Below are 17,812 nucleotides of genomic sequence, written 5' to 3' on the forward strand. Positions count from 1 at the left end.
ATCCCAGGACCCTGGGATCGAGCCCCGCATCGGGCTCTCTGCTTGGCGGGGAGCCTGCTTCCTCCTCTCTCTCCGCCTGCCTCTCTACCTACTTGTGATCTCTGTCTGTCAAATAAATAAATAAAATCTTAAAAAAAAAAAAAAAAAAGATTTTTCAAGCCCAACAGTCCGAATACTTTTCTGTACTTCTTAGATGCTGTTTACATTCATCAAACTAGTGAACAATTTCTTCTATAGTTATTTGTGCCCTATGGGACCACTCAGCCACCCCCTGCGCTGGTGGAGGCTAGAATGGTGGGAGTGTTGTCCAGGGCTTTACAAGGCTTCTATCCCAGTGGATTTGGTTTGATTCACAGTGCTGAGATTCTAGGTATTGTGATTCCCTTTTGGATCGTGAGGTATTTTGTACTTTCCTTTAATCTGTGATTGTGTATAGGGATAATGTCAGTCTTTAGTGAAATCCTATACTACTTGTTTTTCATTGAAGCTCTCATTTTTTAAAGGTTCATTTTGTCAGACATTTAGGATCTTCATTACTGCGTTAGGCATATTTAATTTTGTAACTATTTTTTAAGTTATCTATGTGTGCCAAATAGTCAAATGTAAATTGAATAAAATAAAGATACTGAGTAAACCACACCCCAGGATCATAATGTAGTAGTGTGTGATGTGGCAGTTGAGAATGTGGACTTGGGGTGGAATCTTGGATTTGTTCTGGACCAGCCTATATCTTTGAACAACACCTCCCTGAGATTTCATTATCTGGAAAATGGGTTGATGGGGGATGGGGATTAAATGAGCCAGTGTGTGAAATATGTAATAGTGTAATCGAGGCCAGTGCACAGCCATTATTTGTGCCCCTGCCTCATCCTCATTCAAGTATTACCCCACATAGACTGTTGGTAAAGCCCTGTGCATGCTTGTATCAAAAAGAATGTCCGGGGCGCCTGGGTGGCGCAGTGGGTTAAGCCTCTGCCTTCTGCTCAGGTCATGATCTCAGGGTCCTGGGATCAAGCCCCGCATTGGCTCCTTGCTCAGTCAGGAGCCTGCTTCTCTCTCTGCCTCTGCCTGCCTCTCTGCCTGCTTGTGCTCTCTTTCTCTCTCTCTGTCAAATAAATAAATAAAATCTTTAAAAAAAAATAAAAAAAAAGAATGTCCGGCACAAGAGCTGAGCCTTTCTAGGATCCATATCAGACTCCCAGCACTTCTACCATAAGGAATATATTTTTCCTTAGCTGAGACTTTTTTTTTTCCTTTTGCAGCCACAGGTGGAATTAAGAAATCTGGCAAAAAGTAAGCTGTTCTTGTGCCCGAGGCAGTGATGATCCTTAATTCCATTCCTGTTTAAACATCTGGATTCCCTGTCATAGCATCTGTTGCTACCTATAGCTGGAATGAAGTGTCTTAGATCCTGTTGTACATTTAAGAATAAACTTTTGTAAAAAAAATAAAATAATCGTACAGTGGCTCATATTCTCTTTATTTTTTGTCACTCAGTCATTTCTGTGTTAGTTTTGAGGTCAGAGTGAACCTAGCCGGGAATCCTGCCAACGTGTGCTCTTCAGTCTTGGTTCTATCCTGAACTCCGTGTCACCTGGAATTAAACCAATGCATTTGAAATGGGTATTGTTTTTGTATCATTGTATGCCCGATGGAATATATTACATGAGGTTAATGAACGAATTTGTACTTTGGGGAGGAAAAAAGTTCTCTTTCTATGAAGACATCCATGTTGCCATTTGTTGTAATGGAATTATTCATCTTTCATGTCAGGTGTCCACTAAATGCATGTTGCACGTGTAGCAGAGGGCAATTCCTTTTGTTAAGGAACTTCTCTTTTATGGGAGAGGAGCAACATTCATACATACAATATGCATTATAAAGGGAATAAAACAGGAAAAGAGAAAGATTTCTGAAAGTTCCTAAGAACCTAGCTTACTCTGAAGCCTCCGGGTCTGCATTTACACTAGGGCTTCAGAAAGGTCCTTCCTAGGTTCCCATGCCTTAAACCCCACATTTGACCCATCAGCCAAATTAAATGTGGCCTCTGCATACCTCCTCCAGTATCACCCCCCCCACACCCCATTCTGACCTAAAATCCCTCACCTGGGTTATTGCAGTCACACCCACATTTGTCTTCCTGCCCCCTACCCTTTCTCCTCTACAGTTTAACCTTCATTCAGGCTGCAGAGTGTCCCTGCTAAACCACAAAGTTAGACTTTGTCTCTTCTTGGCTCAGAACTCAGTGGCTTCTTAGGGCAAAATCGAGTCCCCACAATGACCAGTTAGGCATCTGGCTGGCACTCCCTACCTTCTGATACCATTCATTCCCTGATCATCTTGAGCCACAATGGTCTACATTATAAGCAAGCTGACTCACTGTTCTTACCAACTCTTCCTTCTGCCTGTCACTTGTATATACTGGAGACTGACTCTCTTCCTTTAGAGAATTCAAACATCACAGTAGTGAGCTTTTCCCTTACCACTGTCTATAAAGTGGTGGTCCCAGTTGTCTGTTACCTTTATTTTTTTCTCTTTATATTTGTTGATGATCACCTTTGACTCCAGGAGGAGTAAACTGGAGGAGGCAGAGGCTAAATGCATATATATTGGAACAATTCAGTGGCACAAGTCTGGATTCCCCCTCCAGGCTCTTGATATCACTGGAAATTATGCTAATAATGTTCATCTTTCTCTAATTGCCTGTTTTCAAGAAGGGCTCTAGAACTTGTCAGATTTTGCTAAGTCAAAACTGGAAAAGGTTTTTTAATAGATTGAAGCCTGTTTTATGACTAAGGTACTTGACATTAATAAGGGAGGGGGTTCCCTCCTTGGTCCGCTTCTGGAAAGTTGCACAGCCAGCACACTCTGGACTTCTGGCATTCCCTGTGGGGCTGAGAACAACCCCCAAGATCCAGCACAACACCACACTGCTGCCTACTATTCTGTTTGGTGGAACCTAATCCTTCCTGACAAACGAAGGACAATCCTTTCTTCACAAGACGAGAGACCTGCCATAATTAAGACAAGTGTTCAACATTTGGGCCTACTGAGGGAACCTACTAGTCGTCTCAAAAATGAAACTCTGGTATTCAAGATCTTCTATACCCCGACAACCATCTCCCCTTCATTTACTGCTTCCATAAACATTCACGGGACACTTAAAAGCTAAGTTTGGCACTGAGTGTGCAAGAGTAGAGTCTTACCTCTGTTACTCTCTAACACCCTGTAACAGCTAACTGTCCTGCACACTACTGCTCCCCAATAATATCCTGTCAGGTGCCCAAGTCCTGCTCCTCTTTGAAGGCTTAACCTTCTCTCTTTGCCACAGATAACACCTACCTGGCATTTGTGTGGCCTCCATGTCGGTGTTGTATTCTCGTCTGAGGCTTGGATGCCAGTCTCCTTGCTAAGTCAGTCACTCCCACTCAAACTGGAGGGAAGCCCAGGTGCCACTTTCAAGGGGCCTTTCTGACCTCCTGAGCCTCCTCGTTCATTCATGGCCTGCGCTTAGGACAAAACCACTCAGGCGCTCTCAGAGAAATGAATGAATGCCAACAGCCTGAAGAGTTAGTTCCCACACTCTCCAAAACAGGCACACTCTTCTCAGGATCACCCCTTCTCCGTGACCTTTCTTCTCCAGACCTATCTCAAATACGCACACTCCAAACATTAACTCTTCTCAAAGATAGTTGTATTCATACTCCGTCCAACTCCACTCTCCCAGACGCCTCCTCAAGAGGACTTCTGGGTATGTGAGAGGTGAGTCCGGCGGGAGGAAAACAGCGAAATCGTAGAGACCAAACCCCTGAACGCTGCCTGTCAAGATTCACAAGTGTACGTGTGGATGGGGCAGACTCCACCGCAGCTGCGCGGAGGGGGCGCAGAGCCACCGGCGCTGTAAGGCTGGTAAGGCTCGGCCCCGCCCCCCTGGTAACGTGGACCGCGCAGCACACATCCCGCCGAAGACCCACGGAGACCCACAGAGACCCAGCCACCCGTACCAGAGAGCCCAGCAGAGCTGGGCTGGAGGGCGGGACTCCACCGAGAAAGGCCCGCTCTCCGCAGAGCACGGCGACGCGTTTGGATTAGATCATCCTTCCGCGCCCGCTGGCTGGCAGCCGATTGGCCCGTGGGCTCGGGGGCGTGGCCCTAGCGGCTGAGGCGAGCGGCGGCGCGCGGGCGGTTGGTCCGCGATCCGGCCTCGCGACGACCAGGCCTTCCTCGGGTGCTCTCGGACAGTGGCCGGCGGAAGCATGGCTGGAACCCCCGCGCCGAGCAGCAGGAGGCGGAGCGGGCTCCCGGCGCCTGGCCCTGGCCCTCCGCCCAGCACCGGGCACCCTCCGACCAAGCGAGCCCGGGGCTTCCCTGCGGCCGCCGTCCTGGACCCCGAAGACCCGTTCGGCGCGCACGGGGATTTCACTGCCGACGACCTGGAGGAACTCGACACCCTCGCGTCGCAGGCCCTGAGCCAGTGCCCGGCCGCTGCTCGGGACGTGTCCAGTGAGTGCGCTTCGGGGCCTTTACCCGGAGGGTGGTGCAGACTTCGCCAGACCTCTCTGATGGCTGTGGCTTCGGAACCCCACAGAGACCGCTGCCCCGGTGTCCTGCACCCACAATGCCCTCCTAAAAATATAGGAATGGCTTCATTTAAGCAGTAGTTGTACCTCAGAAGGTCTTTTGATTTCGGGGAGAAATGTATCAAGAATGTCAGACAGCCGATTTGAAATACAGGAAATTAGGTTAACATTTTAGTTTATAAAGTTTGGGCCACGAAGTTCTTGGTTCTAAGCAAAGATCCTTAGAACACGTCCACCACCACCAGAATCATACCTACACATGGGAATTCATTCTTGTGACAGGTTTGGGAGGCTCTAGATCTAATGAATACCACTGCGCCTCCCTGCCCGCAACCCCCACCCCCGCTTGGGCCGCAAGAACATAAGAAAGGGGCCTGGCCAGGGCAAGAGATGAAAGAGATTTATTCCTTTATACAACCAGTAAGTTGTACTAGGTGCCCAAAACCTTAGGAACTGCAACATACTTAGCAATTAACAAAAGACAAAAAACCCTCCTTCCTTCAGGAGCTTACATTTCTAGCTATAGAAAGGTATGAAGTCTTGTGGAGCCCACAGAAAGAGAAAAGTTTTGAGGGCACCTTGGATCTCTACTTGGATATCTCACAGATATCTTAAATCCCACACATTCACCTCCTGGAAATCCTGTCATTCTCCACTATTGCCAGCATGGCATTTGGCAGAGTGGACATTCAGAAAATGTTCATTAATGACTAAATATTCTGTATAACAGTGACTAGCACCACTCTCCATCAGATGGCACAAGGCAACAGTGCCCTTTCCTTGACCATCTAATTCCTTTCCAAATCCTATAACTTTACCTTCTTAGTCCACCTCGGGAATCCATCCTTTTTGCATCATCTCTACCATCTCCCTGATCTATGTTAGTCACTTCTTCTGTCTGGACAATAATCTGCTAAATTCTCCCTGTTTCCAGTCTCGACTCCCTGTAAGTCAGACTTTACACCACAGCCAGAGTGATCTTTGCAGAACTCAAATCTGGCTGTGTCTCACACAGATAAAAGTGAACATCCCTACTGAAGCCCTTTAATGACTTCCCACTGCCTCTATTATAAAGATCAGAGTCCTGGGGTACCTGGGTGGCTCAGCTGGTTAAGCCTCTGACTCTTGATATCAGCTCAGAGTCATGAGATTGAGCCCCACATTGGGCTCTGTGCTCAGCATGGAATATGCTTGTCCCCCTCCCCCTGCTCCTCTCTACTTGTGCTCTCTCTCTCTCAAATAAATAAATAAATAAAATCTTTAAAAAAAAAAAAAAAAGAGGGGCACCTGGGTGGCTCGGTAGGTTAAAGCCTCTGCCTTCGGCTTAGGGCATGATCCCAGGGTCCTGGGATTGAGCCCCGCATCAGGCGCTCTGCTCAGCAGGGAGCCTGCCTACCCCCCACTCTGCCTGCCTCTCTGCCTACTTGTGATCTCTGTCTGTCAAATAAATAAATAAATAAATCTTTTTTAAAAAAGATCAAAGTTCTTAACATGGCCTGCAAGGCTAGTATGGCCTGGCCCTTTCCCACTCTTTCTGAGTTTAAGCTACACGACCTTCCTTTCTTGAATTCTCCCTGCTTCCTCGTTGTTTCTTGTACATGGTGTTCTTTTCATCCATTTCCCCATTCCTCCTCATCTGCTTAAATTCTGCTCGTTCTTCAGCTCCGAGCTCAGTCATCACTTCCTTGGGAAGACTTCTAGTCATTCCTGTTGGATCAAATCCCCCTCGGATAGGCTTTCCTATATTTGTTCTTTAGTGCAGCTCTTACCACAGTTGTAAATTTGCATTTGTGTGAATATTTCTGAATGTTCTATAAGCTCTGTGAGTGTAAGGACTGGATCCATTATGCTCACCGCTGTACCTTTAGAGACTAGATTGTGCCAGGTGCTCAGTAGGTGTAGGTATTGGTGTAGATAAAGGTGCTCAGTAAATATTGTTGAAAAATAGATCACCAACTGCTGATCAGTGAGGTCCCCACAACATGTTTTCAGCCTTCAGATGAGACTCTTAAAATTGGGGGTTGGGAGAATGGCAGGATCTGTTATTTTATAAGGATCATCTGTGAGTTTGATTCCTTTTCTTAGGTTGGAAAATAACTATATTGCTTACTAGAACTTTCTCTAATTTGCTTTCAAGAGTGATTCTTTTCAGCATTGACCGACAAAAGTGGGAAAATGTTGGATTCTGAAAAGTATATGGGAACTGTTTTTTACAGATGTTCATAAGGTCCCTAGATTAGATGGGATGTCAAAAACTCCTGCAGGGAAGAACAGAGAATTTGTTCCAGTTCAAGATAATTTTGAATTAGAAGTACTTCAGGCACAATACAAAGAACTTAAAGAAAAGGTAAGTGACTTAACTTGTGGTTCTTATAGCTAACTTAATCACTTATGCAGTGTTATAAAGCATTGTACAGTAAGATATGTAAATGCTTTAAAACAAGAGTTCAAGATTCAGCCCCACAAAATGGAGGAAGGCTGGGGAAAGCCAGAAAATTCAGACTGAAAGAAACCAAATCCTGAGATTCCTAACAACTAGGCAAGAAAGGAAACAGTGTACACCCAATCCAAAAAGAGATACAAACTTTCTGTCATAGCACTGAGACAGATTTATAGCATATGTCTTATACAGGGGATACATCATAATGTTTGCTGTTTTCATTAGCAGTTTTACAAAAAAGCAGACATCGTTTATATGACCATCTGTAGATTAGGTCCTTAGGAAAGCTAGGAACATAGTGTGAAATTCTGGAACTATGAAGTGTGTGACCCAGATTGTTTAATACTTTTAGAACCTACAGAATCTGTATGTGCGAATGACAGTGTGTGTCCTTAAGCTAGCTTGCTGAATGTCAACTCTTCCACGAATGGGCCTAGTGGACCATGGCGACATCTAGTTGGTATGGATGTATTTGGGGACTTCTGGTCTGTAGAACATGGTTTACATGTGCTTTTTCCATCTCCACAACTATATGTTGAAACAAGTACATATGTAACTTACCCTTGTAAGCTTTTCACAAGATTGATTTGGGATTTACAGATGAAAGCAATGGAAGAAGAAGTCCTCATTAAAAATGGAGAAATAAAAATTTTGCGGGACTCACTGCATCAGACAGAATCCATGCTAGAGGAACAGAGAAGATCACATTTCCTTCTTGAGCAAGAGAAAACTCAAGCACTTGGTGACAAAGAAAAGGAATTTTCCAAAAAGGTGAACTTTTTTTTTTTTTTCTTGTTCTGGGCACAAGAACAAGTGTTTTTTGCCTGTTCACTGAGTTCTGTTAGAAGCAATGACCAAAGTGTCTTTAAATCTCCCCGGAATATTTCAACAGTTGTTTGTCTTAAATACTTTCTGCTATCAGTTAATTACATATACTTTTATTCAGGCACTGCATGTGGTTTGGAAAAGGACTTAGAAGAAACTGCTTTGCTGTGGTAGCTATGATAGTTGGTCTTGGTTGGAACAAATCAATAGCCTAGACTTTCCAGAAATAGGCTTAAGTAAGAGCTTTTTTGCCAGGTTAGAAACTCAATTGACCTAGCTTGGGCCAAAAGAAAACGTACCGACTTCCATAACTAAGTCTGGGAAAAAACAGGTGTGTAGGGGCCTTGAATGACTCAAGCCTTGCTGCGACTTGTCTTTCCTGTCTACTCTATAGACAGGCTCCATCCTTATGGTAAAGGATATGTTCTCCAGCAGCTCTTGGGCCCATATTTCATAGCTCCAGAGCAGACTGAATACTTGCCCCCCCCACCACTACCATCTCAAGGCTCTCATTGGTCTGACCTGAGTCAGGTGCCTGTTCCTGAACCAGTCACTGCAACCACAGAGATGACAGCTCCTGTTTAATCACACAGAGGTGGGGAAATGATTATTTATCGGGGGAGGAAGCTGATGTTCCAGGGAGAAATTAGTAGGTGTCCTTACATAACACCATTTTCCTTCAGCACTTTCTAAGGCTTCAATCTCAAGGACCTGGGTCTTATTCTGCCATTCACTCAGCAAATTAGCAAACTTTAAAGAAGCACTAACCTGTGCCCCACACTAACAGCAACAGTTGTCTCTGCACATGCATGATGGAAGAGTCAGGGAGTTATAAGCAGACCAACCAGAGTTTGAATCCAGGCTTTCTCACATATGAGTGGAGACCCCAGCATAATGACTTAAGCTTTGTGACTCATTTCCATTATCTGTTCCAGGGAATAACTAGAATGGTTGCTATAAGATGTAAACAGCCCTGCACTTGCTGGGAGTGCTGTGACTGGTACTATACTTGGCACGGAGAGTGTGCCCAGGGAGTCACAGCACTCTTGGCTGTAAGCTGGAGCAGGTCTCCCCTTGCTGCATGGGGTTTTGGCAACATTTCCAAATCCTCTGCCCGGACTTTCAAGAAGACCTGGAATCGTACACCACTATGTTCATCAAAAGGTTGACATGTCACTGTGAGATACGGCACCTTGCCAGGCGCCAGGCTGGGCAGTTCACGTCCGTCCTTCCTATTTAATACCCCCAACCGTGAAGCCAGGTATTTGTGTTACAGATAAGCTAACGTTCAGAGAGGCTGAGGAAATGGTATCTGAACCCTCACACACTACCTCGCAATAGTTCGGGTCAAAACGTCTTTCTAGAATACCATGCTGACTTTCGGGAAGAAGGCTAAAGCTTGATAGAAAGGACATTTGTGTCACATCAGACTTTCATACTTATTCTCATGGTTTGTTTTCCTTTATGAGCTTGGGATTTGAAGCCCAGAGATAATTTTGCATATATGATGGGACCACCAGGAGTTTGTTGCTTTTGCCTTCCAGCTCCAATCACTGCAGTCTGAACTCCAGTTTAAAGATGCGGAGATGAATGAATTAAGGACAAAGCTTCAAAGCAGCGAACGAGCAAATAAATTGACTGCTCCCTCTATTCCCCATATCAGGTAACGACGGTGCTGGAGAGAGAGTGGTTTCGCATGGTTTATAGAAAGTATGAATAAGGTCAGGCTAATCTTGAATGAAGGCCATTTAAACTTTGCCATTTGAACACAGATCCTCTTTCCTAAGGCCTTGAAGGTAGTTTAGATCAGGCTTGAAAGGTTTGGTGCATCACAGCATAAAGGCCTCACACTCCAGGAGGGCTTCCTCTCTTCAGGACTTTATACTCAGGACTAAAAAAAGGCTGGAAAGATGCTCTCTGCACTTTTGGGGTGGGCCAGTCTTCATTTTTATGTAATTTGTTTCAAATAACTGATCTTGCCCCATGTATAAGTGTATTTCAGTCCCAACTACTTGGAACTTTTTTTCTCATTTGCTGCCCTGGGACCTTTGTGCAACCGTCCCGCCTTTGCTGCAGATGTGATCAGCTTGTTAATGGTCTTGTCCTGCCCCCTGCCTGCCAGAGAAGTCTGGCACACTGTTGATACCAGCCTTGAAATTTGAACAGTATGGGTCAGGGTGTCTTTTTCTGGTATTGAACATTCTGCTGTCTCTGCTCATAATGGGCAGGGTGTGAAACTGAACTCGCCTTGCCTAGTCCAGGTCAGACAGGAGAGCAGAGGGGGTCCATCCTCACCTCTTCACACATCTCTGACAGAAGGGTCCTGGCGTTGTTTGATGTACTCAGAGGGTTAAAACTGCTTCTCTAACACCAAGACCCTGGCACCGAAGAACTGGCTCGGTTTTCAAGTTGCAGGACACGACATGCCTTTTAATAGGCGCTATTTCTACTGAAAATCTCTGAATTCAGCCCCTGGGGACTATTGAATAAGAGGTTGTTCCACATTAAAAAGATATTTGGGTGGAATTGGAAACAGTACTAGAATTAAGGCCGGTATTTTGGGGTGATTAGAAGAAAATGGAGATGAAAGAGGTTTTCAACAATTTGGAACAAAATGCCTTGAATTTTGCACTGCTATCCTGATAAAGAATGACAAATATAAAATAGATAAAACCTTTGGTCAAAGCACCTAGATGCAAAAAGTTTAACACGCGAATAAGTTAGAAGTTCTATAACCAGGTATTTTAAATGGTTTTAGCAGAATCATTACTTTGCTTTCATAGTTAACTTTTTCCAGTCCTAGGAAAAGCCCTTCTGTGGCTGTAAAGCCAGAAGCATGTTCTCCACAGTTTGGAAAACCATCTTTCCCTACAAAGGAGTCTTTTAGTGCTAACATGTCCCTTCCCCACCCCTTCCAGACAGAGCCAGGATACAAGTCCCTGGTGGGCAGAGAGGGTAAGTCAGTCTGTCTCTCATCCATCGCTGTGTAACGAGCTATTCAGACTTGTGGCTTAAAACAACAAGGAGCATTTCTCCTGGTTCTGTGGAACAAGAGTGCTGACAGAGCACAGTGGGAATGGTTTGTCTCTGTGGAGACAGCAGTCACTGAAGGCTTGTCTGGGCTGGAAGATCTCTTTCAAAGTAGCTCACTCACATGACTGGCAGCGGAGTTCTCCACATGTGGGCCTCTCTACAGAGCTACTTGGATGACCTCATAACCTGGTGGATGGCTTCCTCTAGAGCTAACCGACTGGAGAGAGCCAGGTGGAAGCCAGCCCTTTTATAGCCTAGCCGCAGAAGTCCCATAGCATCACTTCTGCCACATTCTGTTTGTTAGAAGCCATGTTCAAGGGAAAGGAAACTAGGCCGCACCTTTTGAAGAGAAATATCTTTAGAATTTGCAGGCGTATTTTAAAACCTCCCCACTCAACATGCTAGAAACATAGCCAGTATAAAGGAACTTTCCTTTCCTTGTATGAGTTCCTCTTTTCCATGAAAAAGGCAAAAATGTGAAGGTTATTGAGTTGCTCTGGCTCTTGTTTTAATCCAAGGTTTCCAAGGTTGAGGAGGTGGAACAGTTTCTGTTTTAAACTCATGATGGGTCTCCTGGCTGGTCCGGTGCATAGAGCACACAACTCCTGATCTTAGAGTTATGAGTTCAAGCCCCACATTAAGGGTAGTTTACTTTAAAAAAAAAAGTTTAAAAACTCATTATGTTCAAGAGTTTCTGATATGCCTCTGCTTTCGTGCTCAAGTTTTGATTCACATTTTATCTAGTTGTAGAGAATAAGAGCCACAGTCTGGAAGGTGACTCCATAAAGCAAGAAGAATCCCAGAAAAGTCTTATTGACAGCTGGATGCAGAGATCAAACACTCAAGGTACCAGAACACCCGCCCCTCGTGCGGGAGGCCGGCACAGCTCCAGTTGTCTTTGAATTGTCTTTGAGAACCAGCACCCCAGGAAGTCCTTCAGAGGGTCCAGGGGAGTGGTAGTCTGTGACTTAACCAGAAGACTGTAAACTAGAAGGGGCCAAAGCAGGTGTATCCCAGAGCCCTCAGCACCCACAGGGATCTCAGTGGAGCTGCAGGGCAGCTTAGAGGATAGTTAGTGTCCAAGGAACCTTCACTTTTCCTTCTGAAGCCTTAGAAAAGGCCTCCCTTGTCAGAACCTTCTAGAATTACCATGTCTTCTGCAGGTTCCATTTTGATAAACCTTCTCCTGAAGCAGCCTTTGATCCCAGGGTCATCCCTAGGTCTGTGCCACCTCCTGAGCAGTTGTTCCGAGGCTCCTACGAGTACCCTGCTGCAGCACCCAGGGTTTGGCAGGTAAGCCTCAGACTCCTAAAAAGCTCATTTAGGAAGGAGTTCCCAGGAAGCAAGTCCCTTTCTGGTCCTGGTCAGCCTGGGAGGTCTCTGTGCCCATGACAGGAGTGGGCGGCGTGGGGTACAGTTTGGGAAACTAGAGAATTTGGCAGGCAGGTTGACTGAAGCCCTTGACCTTGTCTCTCATCTCATGCTTGGTGTTTTCTTCTGTATTTACTACTAGTACCTTGACTGGGATTTCAAGCCTGAGGACCACAGGTTCTCGCGATGGGTCATTTCCCCTCTTGGCTCTGAGAGAAGCACAGAACCTGGCACTCACTGGACTGAATCTCATTGCCCGGGATGAAGGCTCCTGTGATGGAGACCCAGCAGAGGGCGGCAGAAGGGCCTTCCCACTCTGCCAGCTTCCTGGAGCTGTGCATCTCCTCCCCCTGGTACAGTACTTTATCGGCTTACACTGCCAGGCTCTGCAAGATTTGGCAGGAGCCAAGAGAAGTGGAGCGCCTGGGGACTCACCGACACGTTCCTCCTGCGTGAGCTCTGGGGGAGAGGCCAGCCTCGAGGACTCCCTTTGTAACCTGGAAGGCTTCTCTGTGGCATCCCTCAGTGTTCTTCAGCACCTGGTGTGCCACAGTGGAGCGGTCGTCCACCAATTACTGTCCGATACAGGGGTGGATTCTGCTGCTATGGAAGGAAACCAGAGCCTGGTTCACAGACAAGATCATGGGGATATGTCCTCAGCCCCAAAGGGGCTTGCCAGTGACCAAGGCCAGCATCCACTACTGAAGATGCTTCTTTACCTGTTGACTTTCTCTTCTTCAGCAACAGGTCACCTTCAAGCCAGTGTCCCGAGCCAGTGTCTTACGATTTTGGTGAAATTAGCTGAAAATGCTTCCTTTGATTTCCTGCCCAGGTATAACATGGCATGGGGTCATGATTCTCTGTGGGTCTTACCTGACCTCGAGGTCTATCCCATGGCCCTTATACTTTGCCCAATCTTGACTTTTCTATACTTCTCAGTGCTAAGCCTTGGTTTTATGTTCTGAGGCTTCATTCAGGGAGTTTTGAAGTAATGGAAAGTGGGGCCAGGTGGTAGAGAACCAAGAAAGTGATTTAGGAGAACCAAGGAAGTGATATATTTGGCTTAATTCTGCCTCTGTACAGCAGGTAAGCAAAAGACACATGTGATGAAAGAAGGCTTTTAGCCGCTATGGAAAAGCATCCAGTCCCCAGGACAGACAAAGGCTGAACCAAGAGCCTTGAACCTGGGCCATGGATCAGGTGAAGACCGTGAATCATACCACATTTAAGTTCGGTGGGGTTCCCTAAGGAAGCAGAGGGTGTGGGGTAGGTCTGCAGCCCGTAAGCTGACCTTGCTGGGAATCTGTCCATCATCACTGTGCCCCACTCTGGCACAAGTCATAGGTTACCTGCTCCTCTTAAGGTTTGTGGGAAGTGGTTGGATAGTGAACCTAGCTTGTGAACACTGTAGTCATAATCCTAACTTGGGGTTCCAGAGCCTTAAGACTGGGAGGAACTGTAAACACCATTCAGCTCATCCCCCATGCGATAATCGATCCCCTCCTCAGCACGCCACCAAGAAGGCAGTTCCTATTAGGAGTAACTCCACTGGCTGCACTTACTTCAAGCTTTTAGTCTCTGTGCTTAGCATACTTGCCTCCTAAAAACACTTCTGGATCCTGCTTTCCATTAGAGGATATTCTGGCTGGTCTGGTCCATGCTAACGGTAGTCCTCAGAGCTGTGGGCAGCATGGTGGGTTCAGAACTGTCACCCACGTGTCTGGCACAGAGCTAGCTCATAGGGGCTGGTTGCTTGTTTCATAGGTATTGAATGAATGCCAGGAACCACTTCTTACCAGTCCTGTTGGTAGATAGACCATCATTCCATCCCGGTTGAGCTTGTCCACAAGAACATGACAAAACAGCTAGTCAGGGGATGCTTACTATAGGCCAGACAGGTGCCTTCTGTTCACTAGCTCAGGGGACACCTCACAGCCCTGCATCCCTACACCTAGCTGTAAGCACATGAATATGAATGAAGAGAGCATGCTGGGCAAGTTCCTTGACTTGCCCTTGATCATGATCTGACATCACCTCCCACTTGGTGCTTCTTGGTGTCAGAATTCCTACATTCTTGCAGGCTGAACCCCACTACCACACAGCTTCCTGTTCACCTTGGCATGAAAGCAAAGGACATGTGCCACTAAGGCTCTAACACTGTGTACAGGGCAACACAAGTAGCCAGGCAGACAGCGGTCTCATAAAGGGGACTTTTGCCCTAACCCTAACCCTCAGACCCATCCATGTCTTCCTACTATATCTGGTGTAGCCATAGGTCATTCCCAGTTACTGGGTCATTCCTGGGTACTGGGATGGCAGTGGCTTTTGAGCAAAGAGGTCTCATCCCCAGCTCCAAAGAGAACAAGACTATTCTCTCTTGCATGTTTGGGGGCTCTGAAAAAAAAAATTTTAAAAGAAGGTTGATGCTATCCAAAAATAATTTGGAAACCACTGTGTCATATATAAAGATGGATTTTTCTTGCAGATAGTTTCAGGGACTTTACATGATGACTAGAGACCACTTCTAATGATGAAATTGAGTAACAACCAGGTTAAATCCCAGTTTTCCACAAAGTTCCATGCTCCCTGGTACCTGAAAACATGCAGCTTATCCACCGAACAGGATCTGCTCTGAAATGATTTCACCCCACATAGTGGGAACTTGCTTCCTGATTGGCATACTGAGAAATATTCTTAACCCTCAGTGGTGTGTGGTGAGACACTGCAAATGCATGATACATGAAGGGGACACAGAAGTGCCCCTCTCCCCACCCACAAGATTGTGTGGGTTGAGCAAATGACGGTTGTCTTGGGACTTAGTTCCAGTTCCCTGTGCCCGAGAGACCTGGGGGAGAGTATGCCCAGAGCCCCTCACCTGTGCATGCTCCAAAGGGGCACCTGCTCCTGTCTGGTGACAAAGGATCTGGTGTTTTCAAAAATGGTCTGCTCAGCAAGTGATATAAAATCCAGCCTTAGCCAAGTCTGCATTTGTTACTTCTAGAACCTGGCCACTCCTTAGGTAGTGGGCTTGTAACTTTCACACCCAAGTTAAGGTAGGAAAGCTCCAGGAGCAGTGTGTAGGCCAGGCACCCCAGGTACAGGGAGGCAGCCCCCATCTACAGGTGGCACTGTGCCCGGTTAGGGCCTGTCCTTTCTAAGACACAGCATTATGGCAGTGGAGGCTAGTACCCACTGGTTCACAGGAAGCAGATGTCCTAGTAAGCAGGTGGTGGTTGGCCAGCACTTGAACCTGGGTCTGAACCACAGCTCCTCCTCCCATCGCCTGCTCAAAATGTCCCGTTCCCTCTGGTGAAGAATGAGGGTGAGTTGTGGGATGAGGTTATCAGTGTCCCCTCTCTCCGGGCCCCTGTGCTCTAGGTTCCAGTGTGTGTTCCATGTGCTGCCACAGTGCCTCAGCCCCGAGAGCCCCCTGCCCAGCGTGCTGCTGACTGTTGAACTCCTCTCCCTCCTGGCAGACCATGAGAAACTGGCGCCCCAGCTCTGTTCCCGCTCAGGTAGAGCAGGGCGGGGAGGGGGCGGGGGGGGCGGGGGGCTGCCACTGCAGGCTGGCAGCGGGGGTGGGAGCAGGGACAGGTTGGAGGCCTCCTGATGGCTTCTGCAGCTTGTGCCCTGGGCTCTGGGTAAGAAGGGGGACCCTGAGTGAGAGGTGGGGCGTCCTTTTCAGAAGGCTGTTTCCTCCTGCTGCTGTACATGTACATCACATCAAGGCCTGACAAAGTGGCCTCGGACACACAGTGGCTTCAGCTAGAACAAGAGGTAAAAACTCCAGAGCCCCTTCTGTGACCTGCTCACCACCCCCCAACCCAACCACCTCAGGGCCTCTGTTTCTCCTTCTTCTGGGGGGAACAGAGCTTTCATTCATTTTGGCAACAAGAGTTTACCTAGATGCTAACAAGGGGAACTCAGTTTGGGGGCTCCACACTACTCAAGCAATAAAGGTGGACCCCAGGGTGTCTTGGAACTTGTCAGAGTGGCCTGAGAACTGGCCCACCCTGGCTCTGGGGCCTGGAGGCAGGTGGGTCTCTGGTGAGACACAGGTGTTGTCCCTGAGTCTAGCCTAGGAAGGTCCCACAGGACCATTTCTTGGACCCCATTGTACAGACAGGCAGTTGCTAAGGCAACGGGAGCACTCGTAGGAGAAGCCTTAGAAAGCCCTCACTGTGATCAGGGTCTCATTCAACCACAGATGGAACAGTCTGTTCTTGTTCTAGGCTGTGTGGCTCCTGGCTAAGCTTGGTGTGCAGAGCCCCTCCTCCCCAGTCACTGGCTCTAACTGCCAGTGCAACGTGGAGGTGAGTGCACGGGGGCCAGCGGCCTGGCAGCTCAGTCGGGGGTGAGGCGACCCTATGCAGGGGGCCCCTGCCCCTTCTAAACCTCATGCCCCCGCTCAGAACCCTCCTCACCTGGCGTGGCTAGGAAGGGTACTGTCCAGCTGAGCAGGTTAGTAGGGTACAAGAGCCCTGAGGCCCGGCCTCAGTCTTTGCCCTCCCTGCAGGCAGTCCGAGCACTCACGGTGGTGCTGCACAGACAGTGGCTGACAGTGCGGAGGGCCGGGGGGCCACCGAGGACGGACCAGCAGAAGCGGACGGTGCGGTGCCTGCGGGACACGGTGCTGCTGCTGCACGGCCTGTCCCAGAAGGACAAGCTCTTCACTGTGCACTGCGTGGAGGTCCTGCATCAGTATGACCAGGTGATGCCAGGGGTCAGCATGCTGATTCGAGGGCTTCCTGACGTGGCAGACTGTGAAGGTAAGCCAGCAAGAGGACCCCTCTCTGTCCAGCCCGCATGCGGTATTTCCCTGAAGTTCAAGGACAGGTTAGACTTCCTGGCCTTAAGTCAGCAGTCTTCCTTCCAGCCTTTGCTGGCGCTGGGGTCCTACTTGCCTTACTGCTCTGGCTCCTCTCTGAGCATAGCAGGCTGCCTTTGCTTGTATCTGTCGAGTTGGCCTGGCAGCCATGGTTTTTCCAGAAACATCCCTGTCTGAATTGCCTTTGTATCACTTTGCTTGCAGTAGCTGAGGGAGCAAGGCCTGGGCGTGGAAGGGACTGGTTAGTTCCCATGGGCGTGGGGGAGGAGCGGTGGGTCTTCCCCCTCGCCCCTGTGCCCAGCACCTCTGGGCCTTCATCATAGAACCCTGTTCTCTCTGCTCAGAGGCAGCCCTGGATGACCTCTGTGCCGCTGAAACCGATGTGGATGACCCTGAGATGGACTGCAGCTGATGCCGCTGAACATTGAGCCACACGGTGGCACCAGAACCACCATTTTCCCCTCCGCGTCATCAGATTAAAAGCAGTGAAGGGTTGAGAACTCCCCAGCCTTGTGATGTTTCCTGAGTCTGACCCCTGTCGCTGAGTGGGAGGGATGGAGCAGGAGCCAGACCCAGGGAAGGCTGATGTCCCTCCTAAGCCTGGCTGCAACTGAGACCTGTCCCCATGGTAACGAATCTGCCCTGAGGAAGGAGCCCGGCCCTGCCCAGCCTGTGGAATTGTCCTGAGTCATCGCTTTGGGCTGAGGCCATGGGAAGAAACCATTGTGCGGCAAG

At 48.0% G+C, this 17,812-nt stretch overlaps 1 protein-coding gene and 2 long non-coding RNA genes across 6 annotated transcripts in view; 2 read left to right on the top strand and 1 right to left on the bottom strand.

Annotated features, from left to right (window-relative positions):
- LOC116873832 overlaps positions 1-1,458 on the top strand; it is a 2,678-nt gene extending 1,220 nt beyond the window's left edge. The window contains exon 4 of the long non-coding RNA XR_004383900.1: positions 1,263-1,458. This is a non-coding gene — a long non-coding RNA (uncharacterized LOC116873832). The remainder of the gene's footprint in view (positions 1-1,262) is intronic.
- A 1-nt stretch (position 1,459) lies between these two features.
- Positions 1,460-3,677, bottom strand: LOC116873833. The gene is made up of 2 exons (XR_004383901.1): positions 3,343-3,677; positions 1,460-1,594 (listed from the first exon to the last, which is right to left on the bottom strand). It is a non-coding gene; the product is annotated as an uncharacterized LOC116873833 (long non-coding RNA).
- Positions 3,678-4,147: 470 nt separating this feature from the next.
- ATRIP (ATR interacting protein) lies at positions 4,148-17,567 on the top strand. Of its 4 annotated transcripts, none has more exons than XM_032867957.1 (14): positions 4,148-4,503; positions 6,797-6,927; positions 7,621-7,791; positions 9,390-9,508; positions 10,643-10,800; positions 11,623-11,724; positions 12,042-12,171; positions 12,392-13,081; positions 15,628-15,764; positions 15,935-16,026; positions 16,482-16,562; positions 16,766-17,018; positions 17,282-17,318; positions 17,422-17,537. In XM_032867957.1, coding segments are annotated over exons 1-14 (2,349 nt in total). In that variant the 5' UTR covers positions 4,148-4,256; the 3' UTR covers positions 17,423-17,537. The 4 variants fall into 4 exon arrangements, with proteins under 4 accessions (XP_032723848.1, XP_032723849.1, XP_032723845.1 ...); XM_032867958.1 differs by having other exon boundaries at positions 17,401-17,472; XM_032867954.1 differs by lacking the exon at positions 17,282-17,318 and having other exon boundaries at positions 17,422-17,567.
- Positions 17,568-17,812: the final 245 nt, after the last annotated feature.

The sequence above is a fragment of the Lontra canadensis genome, unplaced genomic scaffold (genome assembly GCF_010015895.1).
Source record: "Lontra canadensis isolate GAN:19392208 unplaced genomic scaffold, GSC_riverotter_1.0 scaffold35, whole genome shotgun sequence".
NCBI classification, from domain to species: Eukaryota; Metazoa; Chordata; class Mammalia; order Carnivora; family Mustelidae; genus Lontra; species Lontra canadensis.